The sequence below is a fragment of the Setaria italica genome, chromosome IX (assembly GCF_000263155.2).
Source record: "Setaria italica strain Yugu1 chromosome IX, Setaria_italica_v2.0, whole genome shotgun sequence".
NCBI lineage: Eukaryota > Viridiplantae > Streptophyta > Magnoliopsida > Poales > Poaceae > Setaria > Setaria italica.
In genome coordinates this window covers 50108852-50124042 of record NC_028458.1, presented here as the reverse complement: position 1 = coordinate 50124042, position 15191 = coordinate 50108852, and the positions used below count along the sequence as shown (strand labels likewise).

The 15191-nt window shown below is 51.8% G+C and overlaps 1 protein-coding gene across 1 annotated transcript; it reads left to right on the top strand.

Moving 5' to 3' along the window:
- The first annotated feature begins 12748 nt into the window (after nucleotides 1–12748).
- On the top strand, nucleotides 12749–14887 carry LOC101757038. Its single transcript, XM_004984662.4, has 7 exons — nucleotides 12749–12909; nucleotides 13182–13253; nucleotides 13387–13452; nucleotides 13554–13651; nucleotides 13751–13876; nucleotides 13966–14235; nucleotides 14373–14887. Exons 2-7 carry the CDS (start codon nucleotides 13208–13210, stop codon nucleotides 14592–14594), a joined length of 828 nt encoding a protein of 275 aa, XP_004984719.1. The 5' UTR covers nucleotides 12749–12909; nucleotides 13182–13207; the 3' UTR covers nucleotides 14595–14887.
- Nucleotides 14888–15191: the final 304 nt, after the last annotated feature.

The window sequence follows — 15191 nt, the reverse complement described above, 5'->3', positions numbered from 1 at the left end:
TGAAAACTGAAACCTATAGTGCTGATTACACTTGGAAAACGAGGAAAGGTCTTCCGATGCCACTGATTTCTGGTGAGACACAGGATTAGTTTTGGGTGACGGGTGCATTCTCTATAAACAGATGGGCTATCGTTGAAGTTTAGCGAGTGCTAAAATTTAGTCCATCTAAAATTTAGCAGTGTTTGAAAACATGGTTAATGGATAGAGTTAAAGTTTATAAAATATTACTTTTACCCTTTATCTCCTCACCTTCTCTCTTTCTCTCTCCCCTTTTTGATCTTTTGACAAGCTATTAGCATCCATTAACTCCTCCTCACCAGCTAATGCTTTTGTACTTTTTAGGGAGGGCTAAAGGGCTAAAGTTTAGCCCTCCTGTTTGAATGGGCTAATACAAGAAAATACGAAACTTTAGCATCCCATTAGCGTTAGACCCTATTTGAGCTTGCTGACAGCTTATGTGAAAAGTCAAAAACTCAAACAAATAGCGAACTTCTAGTGCAACTTTCCAAAAGCTGGACGCTCAGTGAGGTTGAATTTGAGTTTATATGGAAAGTTAGAAAGTTCAATTTTAAGAGCTTTTCGTAGCTTTCTACGCTCGGAAAGCTAACTACGTGTTGTAAAGTTAGTATCGTCTTTTCATTAAAAAAAAGGCAACATCAGTTTTTTTAGAAAAGCTTAACAGCTGCAGGTCAAACAAGTTCATAATATGTTAGCCTGCGGATGCTACCGAGTCCATTTGCCAAGGGGACGTAGTAGTCCCTGTTCAGCCCAAAACTGTATTTACATTTGAAGAAAGCTCTGTGAGGACCGCTCAGCCCACGTTGGCGCACCCGTCCAATTTGCACGCGGAGGCTCAGTAGGATGGAGGCTCGATCTGTTGTTTGTTAACGGCGGCCGACCAGGAAGGAAAAGGAAAGAAAGGCCTAGGCCCACGCTGGCCGAAGATATACCCGGCCCGGTTGCTAACTTGCCGGCGGCCTCCGTGCGCGATCGAGCCGCGCCGTAGGGGATAGCAGCCTTCCTTCGGGCTTTGCCAACCTGGATTTAGCCCTCCTCTCTACTATCGTCGGGGAACCCGAAGACGAGGATGAATCGCGCACCGGCGCCCCTCACCGCCTCACGCACGCGTAGTCCTTGATAATGTTCCTGGCTCACCGCTCACGCAAGGACTCCCGTTCAAACAAAGCGGAGTAAAGCTCAGCAGTTCACCCCGTGTCCCCGTGTGTTCTTTAACCCGGAATCACGTGGGGACGGCGGGCGATCGAGAGCACCGTTGCGTGCCGCGCAGATCGCGCGACCATGCGTTGAACGTTCTTTCGCGTAGCGCATGGTCATTTTCTTTCAGGGTTGCGAAAACGATGCTTATTCGTAAAGGATAATGTCCGCGGCACACGGCAGGCGCATGTGCCGGAGCAGCATCCCTGGTGCGTTCCGCCGGGACGATCCCTTCCGCGCATTGGGATACATATGGGGGCAATGTAGGTGAGGTCCTACATTAGATATGGCAGCAGCGGCTCAACGCGTCGTTGGCGCGCTAAGTCCAAATATTTTTGATCTAGAGACGACTTCCTATGAAGGAAGGATCGTGTGCACGGTCGTCGTGCACACGGATCCCGCGATGATATCCCTTTCGCGCGTTGTGATACATGTGGGGGCAGTGGGCGAATGGATCCGAGGTCCTACTCTTTTTTTTTTTCCTCATGAAACCGAGGTCCTACACATTAGATGTGGCCGCAGTGGTTCAATGCGTCGTTGGCGCGCCAAGTCCAAATATTTTGATCTGGAGACGGCCCTAGCTATGATTCTATGAAGGATCACGACCGACGTGACTGAATAACGAATTATTAACGTCTGATCGGAAGAGACCAGTGAATGCGGTATGTAATTACATTTTTTTTAAGTGATCATGATCAGATTTTGCGAAACCGGATTTTCTTCTGGCCAGCAATCTGATAGGACGTTAAACACTTGATTTCAGTCATTTCATTCAGTTTACGCTGCGTGCATCTTGGCATACTCTTCTTATTATATTATTAGAACGAATCATTTCAATCAGCCAGCAGTAGTGGTCTGAGCGGCCCTTTGCAGTCTCACTCACTCGATCAGTCCATCAAATTCAGTTACACAAGCTAGCTATTTGTTCTTGCTGCTCCCGGTCCTGTAGCGGTTGAATTCCGTCGTCACAAAGATCCGCAACTGGCACAAGCTTCTGCTGGCAGTTACTCGCGCCACCGTCACAGATTCACAGACATGAAAGTTTTTCGCAATTTCTTAAGCCCTCCGCCCAGCACGAGGGAGCGCGTGACGGATAATTTTGTCGTGCACGTTGCAGGTTTCTACAACCAACCCGCCCCATACCTCCACTAGAAAAGCCTCACGTGTAACTCGCACATTGCGTCGTCATGACCTGAAGCTGTCCAGTGTCCACCAATCAGTGACGCTCAACGGTCTTGGGATGGCTTGCGTTTTCAGTTGACATGGAAATATCATCAACTGGTAGTATTGTATGGAGCTGCCAGTCAATGAAACAGATCCGTGTGGTGTGGTGAGGATTGGTAGGCTACTAGGCTCATAGGAGTGCAGTGTGCCGAACTGATTCTGTTGCAGCGTAGTAGAGATTGTTCTGATGAAGATGTTTGCCTGCTGAACGTCAGTACCGCAGTGTCCATCTGCAGCTCTGTGTCAGCAACAGTTGGCACCGGAAAAGAAAGGAGCAGGACCGCAGGTTGCACAACAGCAAAGGAACGCAAAAGGGAGAGAGCGAAATCCGTTCGGTTCCCGTGGAAAGATCTCTGGCATATGTCTTCCGAGTTCAGACTTCAGGCTTTAATTAAATCTTCAGTGTTCAGACTTGAGACCGATGCTATTGCTACCTGCCTTGTCCTGTATCTTTCATGAATCACGAAAGATGGTTGACAATGTGCTCAATTATCATGCCATGCGCGCATCACTGGCGCGCATTCTGCGAGCCCGTGGTCCTGGCCTCCTGGCCTGGGCTATCGCGACGCTGGTTAGCGGAAAAGTCCGGCTCGGACGAGCACAGATAGAGCCGAGCTAGGGCCACGCAGCATCGCGACGCGCCGATCCATCTCAAGCCAGCTCGGCCCCCTGCCGCTCGGGAGCACACCCTCATCACGAACTGCATTTTCCAGCAGCTTTCAGGCCTCGAGCTCACCACGTGGATGCCTTTCTCCAGCCGGATCCGTCTCTGCACGGCAAGGTGGCGGCTTCGGTGCCCTCATCAACTGCGCGCCAGCTCCGCGCCCGGCGTAGACATCAGTGCTAGCACTTCGGCAGTGGTTTTGGCAAGGTGACCAGCGTCCTTTCCGCACGCAACTGTGTGCCTCGACCCATGACCAGCGCGAGGGTTGCCATCTTGCGGCGGTTTCGAGCCATGACGACGACGAGGTGAGCCGTTAGTCCGCGACCCGAACTGAATTCTGATGTGACGGAGTGTAGACGGATTGGGTGCGAGAGAACCCCTCCTATAATTCGACGCGTTTGTCGGATCCTCCCGCGATCGCATCGCATCTGCTGAATGTAAACAGTTCTCCCCAGTACGCACGCTGGCATATATGCACGAAGAAACTTGGGGTAGAAAAATCATCGCAGCTAGAGGCACCGCGCAACATGTGTTTGTGTGTGGAACTGATGGCTGGCACCACACGCTAGCAATGAAGCTGACAAGTAGCAACAAGGTATTTTAAACTCTATGAGAATTGCACTTGATGTACTGCACCGGCTGCAGTGTGAACGGAGGTGATCGCCACTTGGCCAGTAGACGATGCCCAGCCATGCATCACCACTTCACGTCTTCAGCAGTGTCCAAACTATAAGGGCTGCAGTAGTTGAACTGTCCCAAACAGGCTGCGCGGATCTCCCAATCCTTTAAAATTGACTGCCCCGATAAACAACGCCATTGGCTGCTACTGCTGCCAGTCGCCGGCATAAACAAAGCTGGGAGCGGTATGCTCCGGACGACGACTACTTCCGGCGACGGGGACGTCGCGTTGCGTGTGCATCCTCCTCGCCGTCGCCGAGGTCGTCGTCAAATTATTGCTGCGCACGGCAGACGCCAGACAGCGTCCCATGTGTGTATCGTGTACGTATACGCACACGCACACCAGGAAACCGCGGTGTCTAGTCAGTATACCCGTGTGTTAACCTAACCAGTGTGTTACGGCTTTAATTTGTATCGCCGCGCGCGAGATCTTGTCCCACGTTTACTTGCTATTTTGGTCTACCGGTGGTTACCGGCCTGACCGTGTGGTTTGCTGCTGAAATCCGCAGGAATTTCGTGTGTTCATACCACAAGCAGGAGCAGGAGCATCCCATGCTGTGGTTAGGATCTACTGGGAGTGGTTGGCGCGTGGCGCCACCCATGTGAAACGCGGATGCGACCTGCACGGCTGCATCTGCGTGCTCGGCGAGGGACGCGCGAGGGGTCGATTAACAAATCATTCGCCAAAGGACATCGCCATTGGCACACGTGCTTTTAGGACATGTGTGGCATGAGTAACCCATTTCCATTCTCTCCGGACAGGCAACAAATAAAGGCTGCCGCTGTCGTCCTGGCTAATCGATGACTCGAGGTTCCGTACTCGTCTTTCCAGCTTTTGCTGCAGTCAGGTCACTGTTGCCGCCAGCAACCGTGATCTGGGGGAGATACTTCTGCCTACGGTGGCCGCCTGGCCGGAGCCTTGTAGGTAGCCCCATTCTACGACGTTCTAACATTTCGTATGTCTGAGAACGAAAAAGGCTCATATATGGTCATAATCCCGATGCTTCCTGCCAAGCAGCAAAACTGGACAGCAGTGCAGGGCAGTAGTGTCACCAGATGGGCCTGACGGCGGCTGGTGAGCTGACAGTCCAACACACACCCAAGCTGCCGATTACGCGATGCGTGCAGCGCCCCTTCTCTTCTCTTCTCTCCCGGCTATACTAAAAAACAGCTGATGATATGCACAAATGGCTGCCAATGATTAGCCACCCGGTGGTAGAGCACACTGGCCGCACGCCATAGCCTGATGTGCTGTCTCTGAATGATTGAGCTGAGGCCCCCGGATGGTTCCGTTCCCTGCATCGCATCGCTCCGTCAGTAATAATCATGCGCCAGCGGCCGTTCTTATCTTGGTTTGGTTTGGTTCGTTCGCTCCCAATAATTCTGCCCAGGAACAATCCGAACTAGAGTTCAAGAGGCTGCCGCGCCCCAAAATTATATGGAATTTGCGCCGGACTGCGACACGTCTTCTGCATTCCTTTCTGACAATGCCAACTCTGAATTCTTTAGTTTTCACTTCTAAGAAGAAGAAATCACTGCCGATTGATTCGGTAACTGGGGGGCGTGCATGGGGACGAGGTACTTGGGAGATTGGAGAACGTTACCAGGGTTCGCTTGCTGTTGGTTAGTAGTAGTGGTTACGGTTGATGAAGAGTCCTCGGAGGCGGTCTTCTCCCTCACGTCGCTCTCGCTCGAGGGCGACTTGGGGGCTCTCACCCCGCCGTAAGAGGCCCGCCTGAGCCGCCAGGTGATGGCTGCCACCACCACTGTTGGTGGCGGCCAGAGGCGGCGCCAAAGCTAGCGGCCACACGCAGGGCCAGCCCTGGGGTAGGGGGCGCCGCCCGGGGCCCCAAATCCCAAGGGGCCCACCTCAGGTCAAACGAACATAGGATTAGGAAGGATATCGACGGGCAGGTAGAAACGAACATTGCCTGACCAAATTGCGATAGGAAAACACAGATAGAAAACGCAGATAGAAATGCGGCCAGGGGATTATCCAAATCGCGATTAAAACTCCAACTCTCGACCACCGCCACGTCATGTGCGTCAACGACCGGCTGTTGGAGTGTTGTATACGCGTCGCGCATCGCTGTTGGACTGCTGTATCTGCGCCGGCATCCAGGTATGGTACTCATCGCTGTATACGCGCGCGCACATAGCTTCGGTGGCCCGGCGATTGCTGTTCCTGACCAATCTACGACGTGCGTGCATGCATGCAGTTGCACACGTTGAGTGACCACGAGGTGGTGTTGCTGAACGAGCGCATGGCGAACAAGCGCTCAGCAAGCATGGAGAACCCCTGCGCGCCGCTGGTTCTCGGCTTGTTGCTTGCGGGCCTTGCGGTTGGCACCAATTCGCTTCTGTGATCAGGTGATTCGATTTTCAATTCCCCAATTCTCCATACCATTAATTATTAATTCACTATCACAAGTTATTTAATCTCAAATGATTTATAACTATTGTGTATTTATAATAATTTCAGTACTGTGGGATATCATGTCGTCTAGAAAATATGAATCAGGTTATGAGAAAAAAAAAGAAAAGGACGTGTGGATGAGTTGATAGAATCACAGAGAGGAGCTATGGATAAATTTTGCAAGAGTAATCAGGGCACTGAGAGTAATATGGGCGCTTCGACAAACCCAGATGAGTTGGCAATAGTTGTTCGTGGATGAACCAACTAATAGGAATCATGAAGAAAATGTTAACATCAACGTCGATGATAACAATGTAAGTGACTCTCAGAACACAGTATTTGTTATATTGTTTATATTAAAGGCCCCGAGTTTTACTTTCGCCCCAGGCCTCCCAAATCTCACGACCGGCCCTGGCCTGCGCGCCTCCCTCCTCCCCTTCCCTCCCCTTCCCTTCCCCTCACCTCCCCTCACCCCACCATGCCGAGGTCGCCTCCCAAGGTCACCCGCTGCCGCCTCCTCCCCTACCCCCGGCACCAGCGGCCCTCTCCGCCTCGCCTCGCCCCTCTCCTCCATTCCCTTCCCCCTCCTCTTGGCGCCCGGGAAACCCTAGATCTAGGTGGGTCTGGGCCGCCTCCACCTCCGGTGCCCAGGCTGCGGTGGGCACCGCCGGGGTCGGGCTCAGCTGCGCAGGTGTCGCCACCACCTCCCCTGCCTTCGGTGCTGCCAGGTCGGGGCTCGGCTCGACCACGCCTGGCGTGGCCATCCCAACGGCCAGGGCCCTCGCCATTGGGTGGGGCCGCCACCCCCGTGCCCGGCGCCGCTGTTGCTCCATCTCCAGCGAGCGCGACGGGTGCCGGTGTTGCCTTGGCCGCACCTGGCTCGGCCGCTCCGCCATCCTGGGCCGTCGCCCCGTCTCCCGGTGCTCGAGAGGCGGCACAACTGTTGTTGCCACGTCCGGTGTTGCCGCTGCAGGTCACCGCCGCTCGCTCTCCCCAACCTCTTCGTCGGTACGGTGGCCATGAGGTGGGCGTCTGCAGGATTTCCAGTTGGAGCGGCGCGGGCTCCAAGGTCGCTCTTTTTTCTCTTCCTTCTCCGCCTACCCTGGTTGTGCTCTAGCCGCTCTTGCTGATGGTTGTCGCTAGTGAGGCTATGCCTCCTCCAGCCGTCTTCTTCGCTGGTGGGGTTGGGAGGATGGGTCTTCATCCTCCCCATGGTGCTTCGGGTCGCCGCTACCCCTCGGCAACTGCCGCTACCACGGGTCGTCCCGTTCTTCGCCATCAAGTGTTGCTGGGATGACGGAGGGCTTCAGCTACCCCCTCTCCCCCCGTGGTGATCTTTTGGTTGTTGCAGTCGCTATTGGTCGTCTGTGGGTCGTCGTAATGGCGGTCGCTGGCCTGCAGATGTTCCCCATCGTCGTCTTTGTGGATTGCTCGCTGCCATCCCATCGATTTGGCTCTCATCCAGGCCTTTGAGGTCAGCTGCGAGGAGTTGGTTTTGGGACCTTAGCGAAAGCTTTGCCCGGCATTTGCCGGTGTCGACAACAGTTGCGTTCCTTAGTGTAGCTCACCTTGCTGGGGGTGTTGTCGTGGCCGCCCAATCCATTTGGTTTCGCCACGTGAAGACTTGGTCTGCTCCTCCGTGGACAGACGGACGATGGTGTCGCTCCCCCTTGGAGGCATCATCTTGCATGGCATTCTCGCTCTATCTCCGCTGACTCTGGGTTGTTAGGCAATCAGTGATGTGCGTGTGTTCTTGGTGACCTTTTCTCCTGCAGGTTTCGATCATTTCAGGTAATGTTTAGTGTGGTGGTGGTGCTGGGGTTTCCTTTTTTTCTTCTTTTGTTGCGTTTCTGTTGCTGGTCGCTTATGGTGATTCTTGTAACTCTGCGCTTTGAGACTTCTCCTGAAGTTACTTCGTTGTAATTCTCTTCTACTTAATGAAAAACGTGCTATGCACGGTGTTTGGTTCCACAGACTAAACTTTAGCCCGTGTCACATTGAATTTTAGATACTAATTAGGGGACTAAACATGAGCTAATTATAAAACCAATTGCAGAAGTGGAGGCTAATTCGCGACGAATCTATTAAGCCTAATCAGTCCATGATTTGACAATGTGATGCTACAGTAAATATATGCTAATCATGAATTAATTAGGCTTAATAGATTCGTCTCGCGAATTAGTCTCCATCTGTGCAATTGATTTTATAATTATTTTATATTTAATACTTCTAATTAGTATCTAAACATTCAACGTGACACGAACTAAACTTTAGTTGGTAAACAAGCAACCTTTATAAAAAAATAAAAAAAAAAGTAGTAGTGGTTACCGAAGGAGACGAAACAAAACCAATCGGTGCACCGGTTTGGACTCTCGACCTGCGTTTGCCACGCTAATGCAAATACGGCAAAGCTGCCTGGCTGGCACTGCTGTTTGTGCGTCGCAGCTCAGTGGCAGCGCGGCAGCTGGAATTATTGGCGCCTGCCACTGCCCCCCCGGTTGCGCTTGAATCATACGCAGCCATGTCCGTGGTACTGGTTTTGTACTAGCGGCCAAAGATATTTGTGCTTTTGTTGCATCCGCTTGCTGCATCCGGCGCGTGGTTCCAGATTTCCATCTCCCTTGGCCCAACTCATTGCAATAGCTCGTTTTCGAAAAAGCTCTCATAGCTTAGCTTCCATGCACGACATGCCGCCTAACCTTTTTGTTTGGGTCCCTAAAGTGCATAGGTTTAGCGGGGGATTAGGACCCTCATGCATGATGCCTATAGTAATAATAAGACAGGCTCAGCTTAAAGTTGAAGCTAAATTAGCAGCTCTAGATATTATTTTCAGTACTATTTAATATCAAAAGCGGCACATCAAGCGTAGACTTCGTTATCTAAAAATCAAACCTAGACTTGTGCGTACTACCTAAACCCAAAGCATGACTTGGTCTCCTTTCCCTGTCCCAGCGAAATTTCGAAGCTCTGTTGGGGAAGCTGGGCATTAGATATTAGATTGTTTTTTTTCTGAAGTTCATGTGATAAAACACGGGGGCTATTAGTACCAATCAACTAAGGATGAAAAAAAAGAAGCTTGTGTTAGTGTTACTACTAAAACGGTAGTAAACACGAGCAGCGTTGTAAATGTACTGATAGGTACTTGGCCAACACCGATGGCGCACGGGTTAGTATCTGTCAACGCTGGGGCAGGGTCGCAGGGAGTCACATTTTCGCATTAACTTCATGTCCGATATCTCACCGGATCGACCTCGTCGTCCGAGTCTCGTAGGCGCCAGATATTTCCAGAAAACATTAGCAGCAGCAGCAGCAGCCAGCAGCAGCCAGCAGCAGGGGTACGAACGCGCCATCCTTGCGTCGCGTTCCACCGCGGCGCCGTCGCCGAGCGCGGTGGACGGACGCGCCGCGAGTCCCCCGCATCACATGCCGGCATGCCCAAACCCAAGCTCAAGCGCGCACCGCACGTCCGTGCCCCCGTCGCGACAGCGCCGCAGGGCACCCGGCGCGCGGTGGAGCGCGGGGACCAACCAACCGCGCGCGAACGGGTGGTGCGGGCGCGGGCGGGCCACGACGCGCGCGCCGCAGCCACCCAACGCGGCGCGCATCATACGCGTGCTGCCGTACCCGCGCTGTCGCGGTCGCGGCCGCTTGATGTCAACCCAAGCGCCGGGCGGCCAAGGCCCCCGGCGCGCCCGCGCGCGGCGACCAATGGCCGGAGCGAGCCCGTACGCGCGCGTACGCTGCCCGCGCCGCGCGGCGGCGGGGCCGAGCCCGGAGCCCTGCGGTGCTCTCTTCCCGTTGGCACGGGCGCCGGGCGGTATCTTCTCGTTTTTTTTTGTCTCGTCTCAAGGATTACGATGGGACACCGTTTCGATCGGGAGTTAGTATGTTTTCTTTTCCCGAGTTTTTATTTCTTGTTTCACCGAGATATATTCTTTTTGAGGATCACGATGGGCGCATGATGGGGGGTACTGACGCGTCGGCCCGTGCGCCAGGCGAAATGGGCGATTTTCATACGCCACGTGGCCCATCAACGCCATTATCAAAATGATTTGCTCCAATAATTGGCCACCCAAATGATTTGCGCCAGTGGCAATCTGTCCCCCAGCTTCCCCCATTGACCTTGCACAATCAATCTGCGCGCGAGTGCTGCCTCGTTCGTTCTCTTTTGCCAGGTCCAATTCCTGCTGATCAAGAAACATGCTGGCATGGTCTCTGAAACTCCCCGTGAAATTTTCGCAGTGGAATTTCTCGACAGCTGTGATCTTCCGTAGAAGAAAATTCGACAAGTGTTGGTTCAACGAGAAGTCGTGTCAAAGAAAAGGAGGAGACCGTCTGTAGCCAAGGAGAAGTTGGAGAGGACAAACGTGCTGTTCGGGATTCGGAGAGGGAAGAGGCCCAAGTTCCTTGCGCCCACACAGCCACATGAACCCCTTTTGCCCTCTGATCCAACCATTTCTCCAGATTTTCCATACCCCATATCTTCCTGATCTCGGCCGGGATTATCCGCTTGGATATTCCAGCACTATTTACTGCCAGCCATCTGAATCTACCCATAGCCAGCTAGCCCCTTTGCTAGTACTAATTTCCCAAAGTTGCCATTTCATACCAACAATTTTGCACGGTAATTATCTTCTCTATCTCTCGAAAGATTCCTCCGTTGCTTGTTCAATTATCATCTATATTTAATCGGCACAGCAGCGATCGCTAACATCGCATAATTGTTGCCTTGCCGTGCCCATATAATTTGGAACGAGTTCGTGACCAAATAATTTGCCTCAGGCCACACGTCACCGGGTGGCAAAGCAATGCCTGGTCAGGTCTCCTCTATTAATTCCCCCTGAACAACTTCCACACCATAAGATAATACATCATGCATAAGGCCAATTTGAATGAAATTTTATATGCAGCAAATAGTAAGACACGTCAACAACTTTGCTGACTTGGCATGATCATTACGAGGGAGAGAAAAAGAGAGTTTCACCCCACGACACTCTACAAGTTCAGTTACTAAAACTTGCAAAACCGAATAAGGTAGGATCATTATGAGGGGAGAAAAAAAAGAGAGAGTTTCATCCCCACAACACTCTACAGGCTCAGTTACCGAGACCCCCTAAAACTGAATAAGGCAGGATCATTACAAGGCGAGAGAACCTGATAGTTTCATCCGCACGATACTCTACGTGCTCAGTTACCAAGAATCCATGAAACTGAATAAGGCGGGATCATTATGAAGGGAGAGAAAAGAAAAGTTTCATCCACACGACACTCTACGTGCTTAGTTACCAAAACTTCATGAAATTGAATAAGGCAGAGAAAAGGAAGGTTTCATCCGCACGTCATTACGAGGGAAGAGAAAAGGTGAGTTTCATCCCCAACATTCTACAGGTCAGACCTCATGAAATTGAATAAGGTAATATTATTATGAGGGGAGAGAAAAGGAGAGTTTCATCCGCACGACACTCTACAAGCTCAGTTACCAAGATCCCGTGAAACTGAATAAGGCAGGATCATTATGAGGAGAGAGAAGGATATTTTTATCCCCACGACAGTTCACAAGTTCAGTTACTAGGACCCCGTGAAATTGAATGAGGCGGGATCATTACGAGGGGAGAGAAAATGAGAGTTTCATCCGCACAACACTCTACGTCCTCAGTTACCCAGACTTCGTGAAACTGAATAAGGCATAATCATTATGAGGGAAGAGAAAAGGTGAGTTTCATCCCCACGATACTCTACAAGCTCAGTTACCAAAACCACGTGAAACTGTATAAGGCAGGATCATTATGAAGGAGAGAAAATAAAAATTTCATCCACACTCTCCTTTTCTCCTCGCTTTCATTCAGTTTCATGGGCTTTTCTTCCTTTTCCATTCTGTTTCACGATATCTTGATAACCGAATACAGTGTCATCCAGATGAAACTCTCCTTTTCGCCCCCTCATAATGACCCACTATTCAGTTTCACGAGTTTGGTAATTGAGAATGAAGAGTATTGTGAGGATGAAATTTTCTTTTTTTTTCTCTCCCTTCGTAATTATTTTGCCATATCAACAAGTTTGGTAATCCTCAACTTGTTAGTGCACATAAAACTTTCAATGAAATTTCATTAAAATTGTCCTAATACGTACTAATAATCTGTATCGTCAGCCTTCGTGCAACGCGCTCTATCTGGTTTCTTCTTCGCCGCACTATAATATACGGAGTACACTCATACCATAACAGCACAGTAATTTTGTGCCACTTCCGCTACGGAAAAATCCCCGTCCTGTCCTCCGCGGGGCAAGGCAACACGCCCCGGCCCAAAACTTTCCAGAAGGATTGCGGGGCAGTTCCGGAAGAACTGGACAAAAAAATCACTGCCCCATCGTTCGTTAGGGCCAATCATGCGGCGACAGCTGGGTGGCACTGCCCCGGAGGGCTGTTAACAACTGGGGTTAGCGGGTTAACAAGGGCACGCCGTTGGACTGGTCAGCTGCTAACCGCGGCTGCTTTATTTCCGATCCGGGCGGCCATGGCCGCGCCGCTGGGGCTATATAAACCCGCCCAACCCCGCCTCTTCTCCTCCCCCCTCCGCCTCTCACTCCCTCTAGCATCTGGTTCGGAGAGCTCTCTTGAAGCCTCGAGACCCGCCTTGCCTCTGCTCTGCTCCAACGGCTCTGCCGCCGCGCTAGCTGTTGCATTGCAGCCCGCGAGCCTTGAGCTTATAGCTAGGTATGCTCGTGTTCTTGGCCGCTGCAAATGTGGGTCGGTTCGGAGCTCTGATGAACTCCGTGCCGAGGATGGGAAATGGACGGGGGTTTTCGGGCTTTCAGTAGATTGGAAATGATGATGATATGATTTTTAGGGTTCTAGAGAGAAGATGATAAAATTTTGGGGGAGGAAATAATGGCATAACTGAACTGAACTTCGAAGCACCCTTGCTGAAATTCTTGGGAGAAGTAATCGATCGAACACCCTGCTAATCTTGATTCCTCTCTGTGCAGCTCGTTCTTCACCACAGTCCCGAGACATGGAGTTCGAAGACCGCTGCCACAAGTTCGACTGCCTGCTCTTCGGTAAGCCGCCGCTCGCCTTTCCTGCAAAAATGTCGCCGTCCGTTGCTGTCTTGCTTTTGTTCCTTTCCGCTGTTGCCTTCCTCCTCTGCCTCTTCGTGGAATGCAAAAGGTTCTGACTTGTTCTTGCCTGCAGACCTCGACGACACTCTGTACCCGCTGAGCTCTGGGATCGCAGGCCATGTCAAGAAGAACATTGAAGGTACGCTTTGTCCTGCTGTTACTGAGTTCTGCTTGTTTTTATTCTCTGAATTTTCGGTGAACTGAATGTCTGTACTGTTTCATGTTTGTCATTCACTTCAGATTACATGGTTGAGAAGCTGGGTATTGATGAGAGCAAGATCGAGAACCTGGGGAATCTGCTGTACAGGAACTACGGCACCACGATGGCCGGCCTCAGGGTACGTATATTGCAGCTTTCCTGATCCCACGAATTGTTCGATTTTTCTGTCAAATCAGTGTACTAAAAAAGTACTGTCTTTTTGCCCGGGATTTTCCAGGCGATCGGTTACAGTTTCGATTACGATGAGTACCACGCCTTCGTCCATGGCAGGCTGCCCTACGACAACATCAAGCCCGACCCTGTTCTGAAGCACATTCTCAAGAACCTGCGCATCCGCAAGCTCGTAAGTGATTTCTTCAGATACCTCAGATTTTCTCGTTCTCCCGGACAATATGGAGTTGCTGAATGATACCTGCGTTGCTTTTGCATCAGATATTCACTAACGGCGACAAGGTCCACGCCCTGCGAGCCCTCAAGAGGCTGGGCCTGGAGGACTGCTTCGAGGGGATCATCTGCTTCGAGACCCTGAACCCGCCGTGCCCGCCGCAGGGAGAGCAGAAGCCCGAGATCTTCGACATCGCCGGCCACTTCGCCCGGTCCGGCACCGCCGGCGAGCTCCCCAAGACCCCCGTCCTGTGCAAGCCCAACGTCGACGCCATGGAGGAGGCGCTCAGGATCGCCAACGTCAACCCCCACAAGGCGGTAAGTTTCCGAGCTCTGACAGCCTAACGTGATTCCCATTCCTGAAGTTGCATTCAATCATTCATACCTGCAGAATCTTTGCTCTGTCTGGCCATGCGCTCATGTCCCTGACAAAGGCTCTACCTGATCCCCTGCAGATTTTCTTCGACGACAGCGTGCGCAACATCCAGGCCGGGAAGCAGATCGGCCTCCACACCGTGCTGGTGGGCAAGTCGCAGCGGGTGAAGGGCGCGGACCACGCTCTGGAGAGCATCCACAACATCAGGGAGGCGCTGCCGGGGCTGTGGGAGGAGGCCGAGAAGGCGGAGGACGTGCTCTACGCCGACCGCGTGGCGATCGAGACCTCCGTCACGGCGTAAATGCCCAGACTCCTTCCGGTGCACCGTCAGCCGAACTTTCTCGACATCCGGGGCCGCAGCGATCACACATCACAAACCCGAGCCAGGGCTGGGTGATCTCACGGTTGGGAACAGCGATGGCCGGGCCGGGAATTTCCGACAACAGGAGGGGTGCAGCATGTAATGGGGGAACAGATGAGATCATGTTGGGATGGTCCTATAGTATATATATACATATATGTATCGGCCAGACCTTTGCTTGTAAATTACCAGTAGAAGTAATAATAATAAGAGAAATGGAGTTTACTTGTTCGTGTTCCCGTGCTCGCTCAGCTGAGGCAATAAAATTGGTTGGCAAGACTGCAACTCTGCAGGAGCTGCTTCTCTGAACTGTGCCAGATTTCGCTTCCATCTCTCCTGTTCCATGAGACGTCAACCTCTTGGCAGCTGTTGAGCCGATGAAGCAGCCAAACCACCAAAAGCCTGGAGATCGGGGATATTCCCGTGCGGGATCGAGCAGCGCAACAGATAGCTACGCCCAAAGCTATGTGCCTTTCTCGTTAAAAAAAATATCAAATTTAGAGAGTCTGGACAAGTTTTTTTTCCCTTGAAAAAAGG

Excerpts from the sequence above, each read along its gene's own strand:
- LOC101757038 (XM_004984662.4), top strand. The coding sequence starts at position 13,208 with ATGGAGTTCGAAGACCGCTGCCACAAGTTCGACTGCCTGCTCTTCG. Across the intron at positions 13,254-13,386 it reads GTTCGACTGCCTGCTCTTCG|ACCTCGACGACACTCTGTAC; the intron begins GTAAGCCGCCGC and ends TCTTGCCTGCAG. Across the intron at positions 13,877-13,965 it reads ACCTGCGCATCCGCAAGCTC|ATATTCACTAACGGCGACAA; the intron begins GTAAGTGATTTC and ends CTTTTGCATCAG.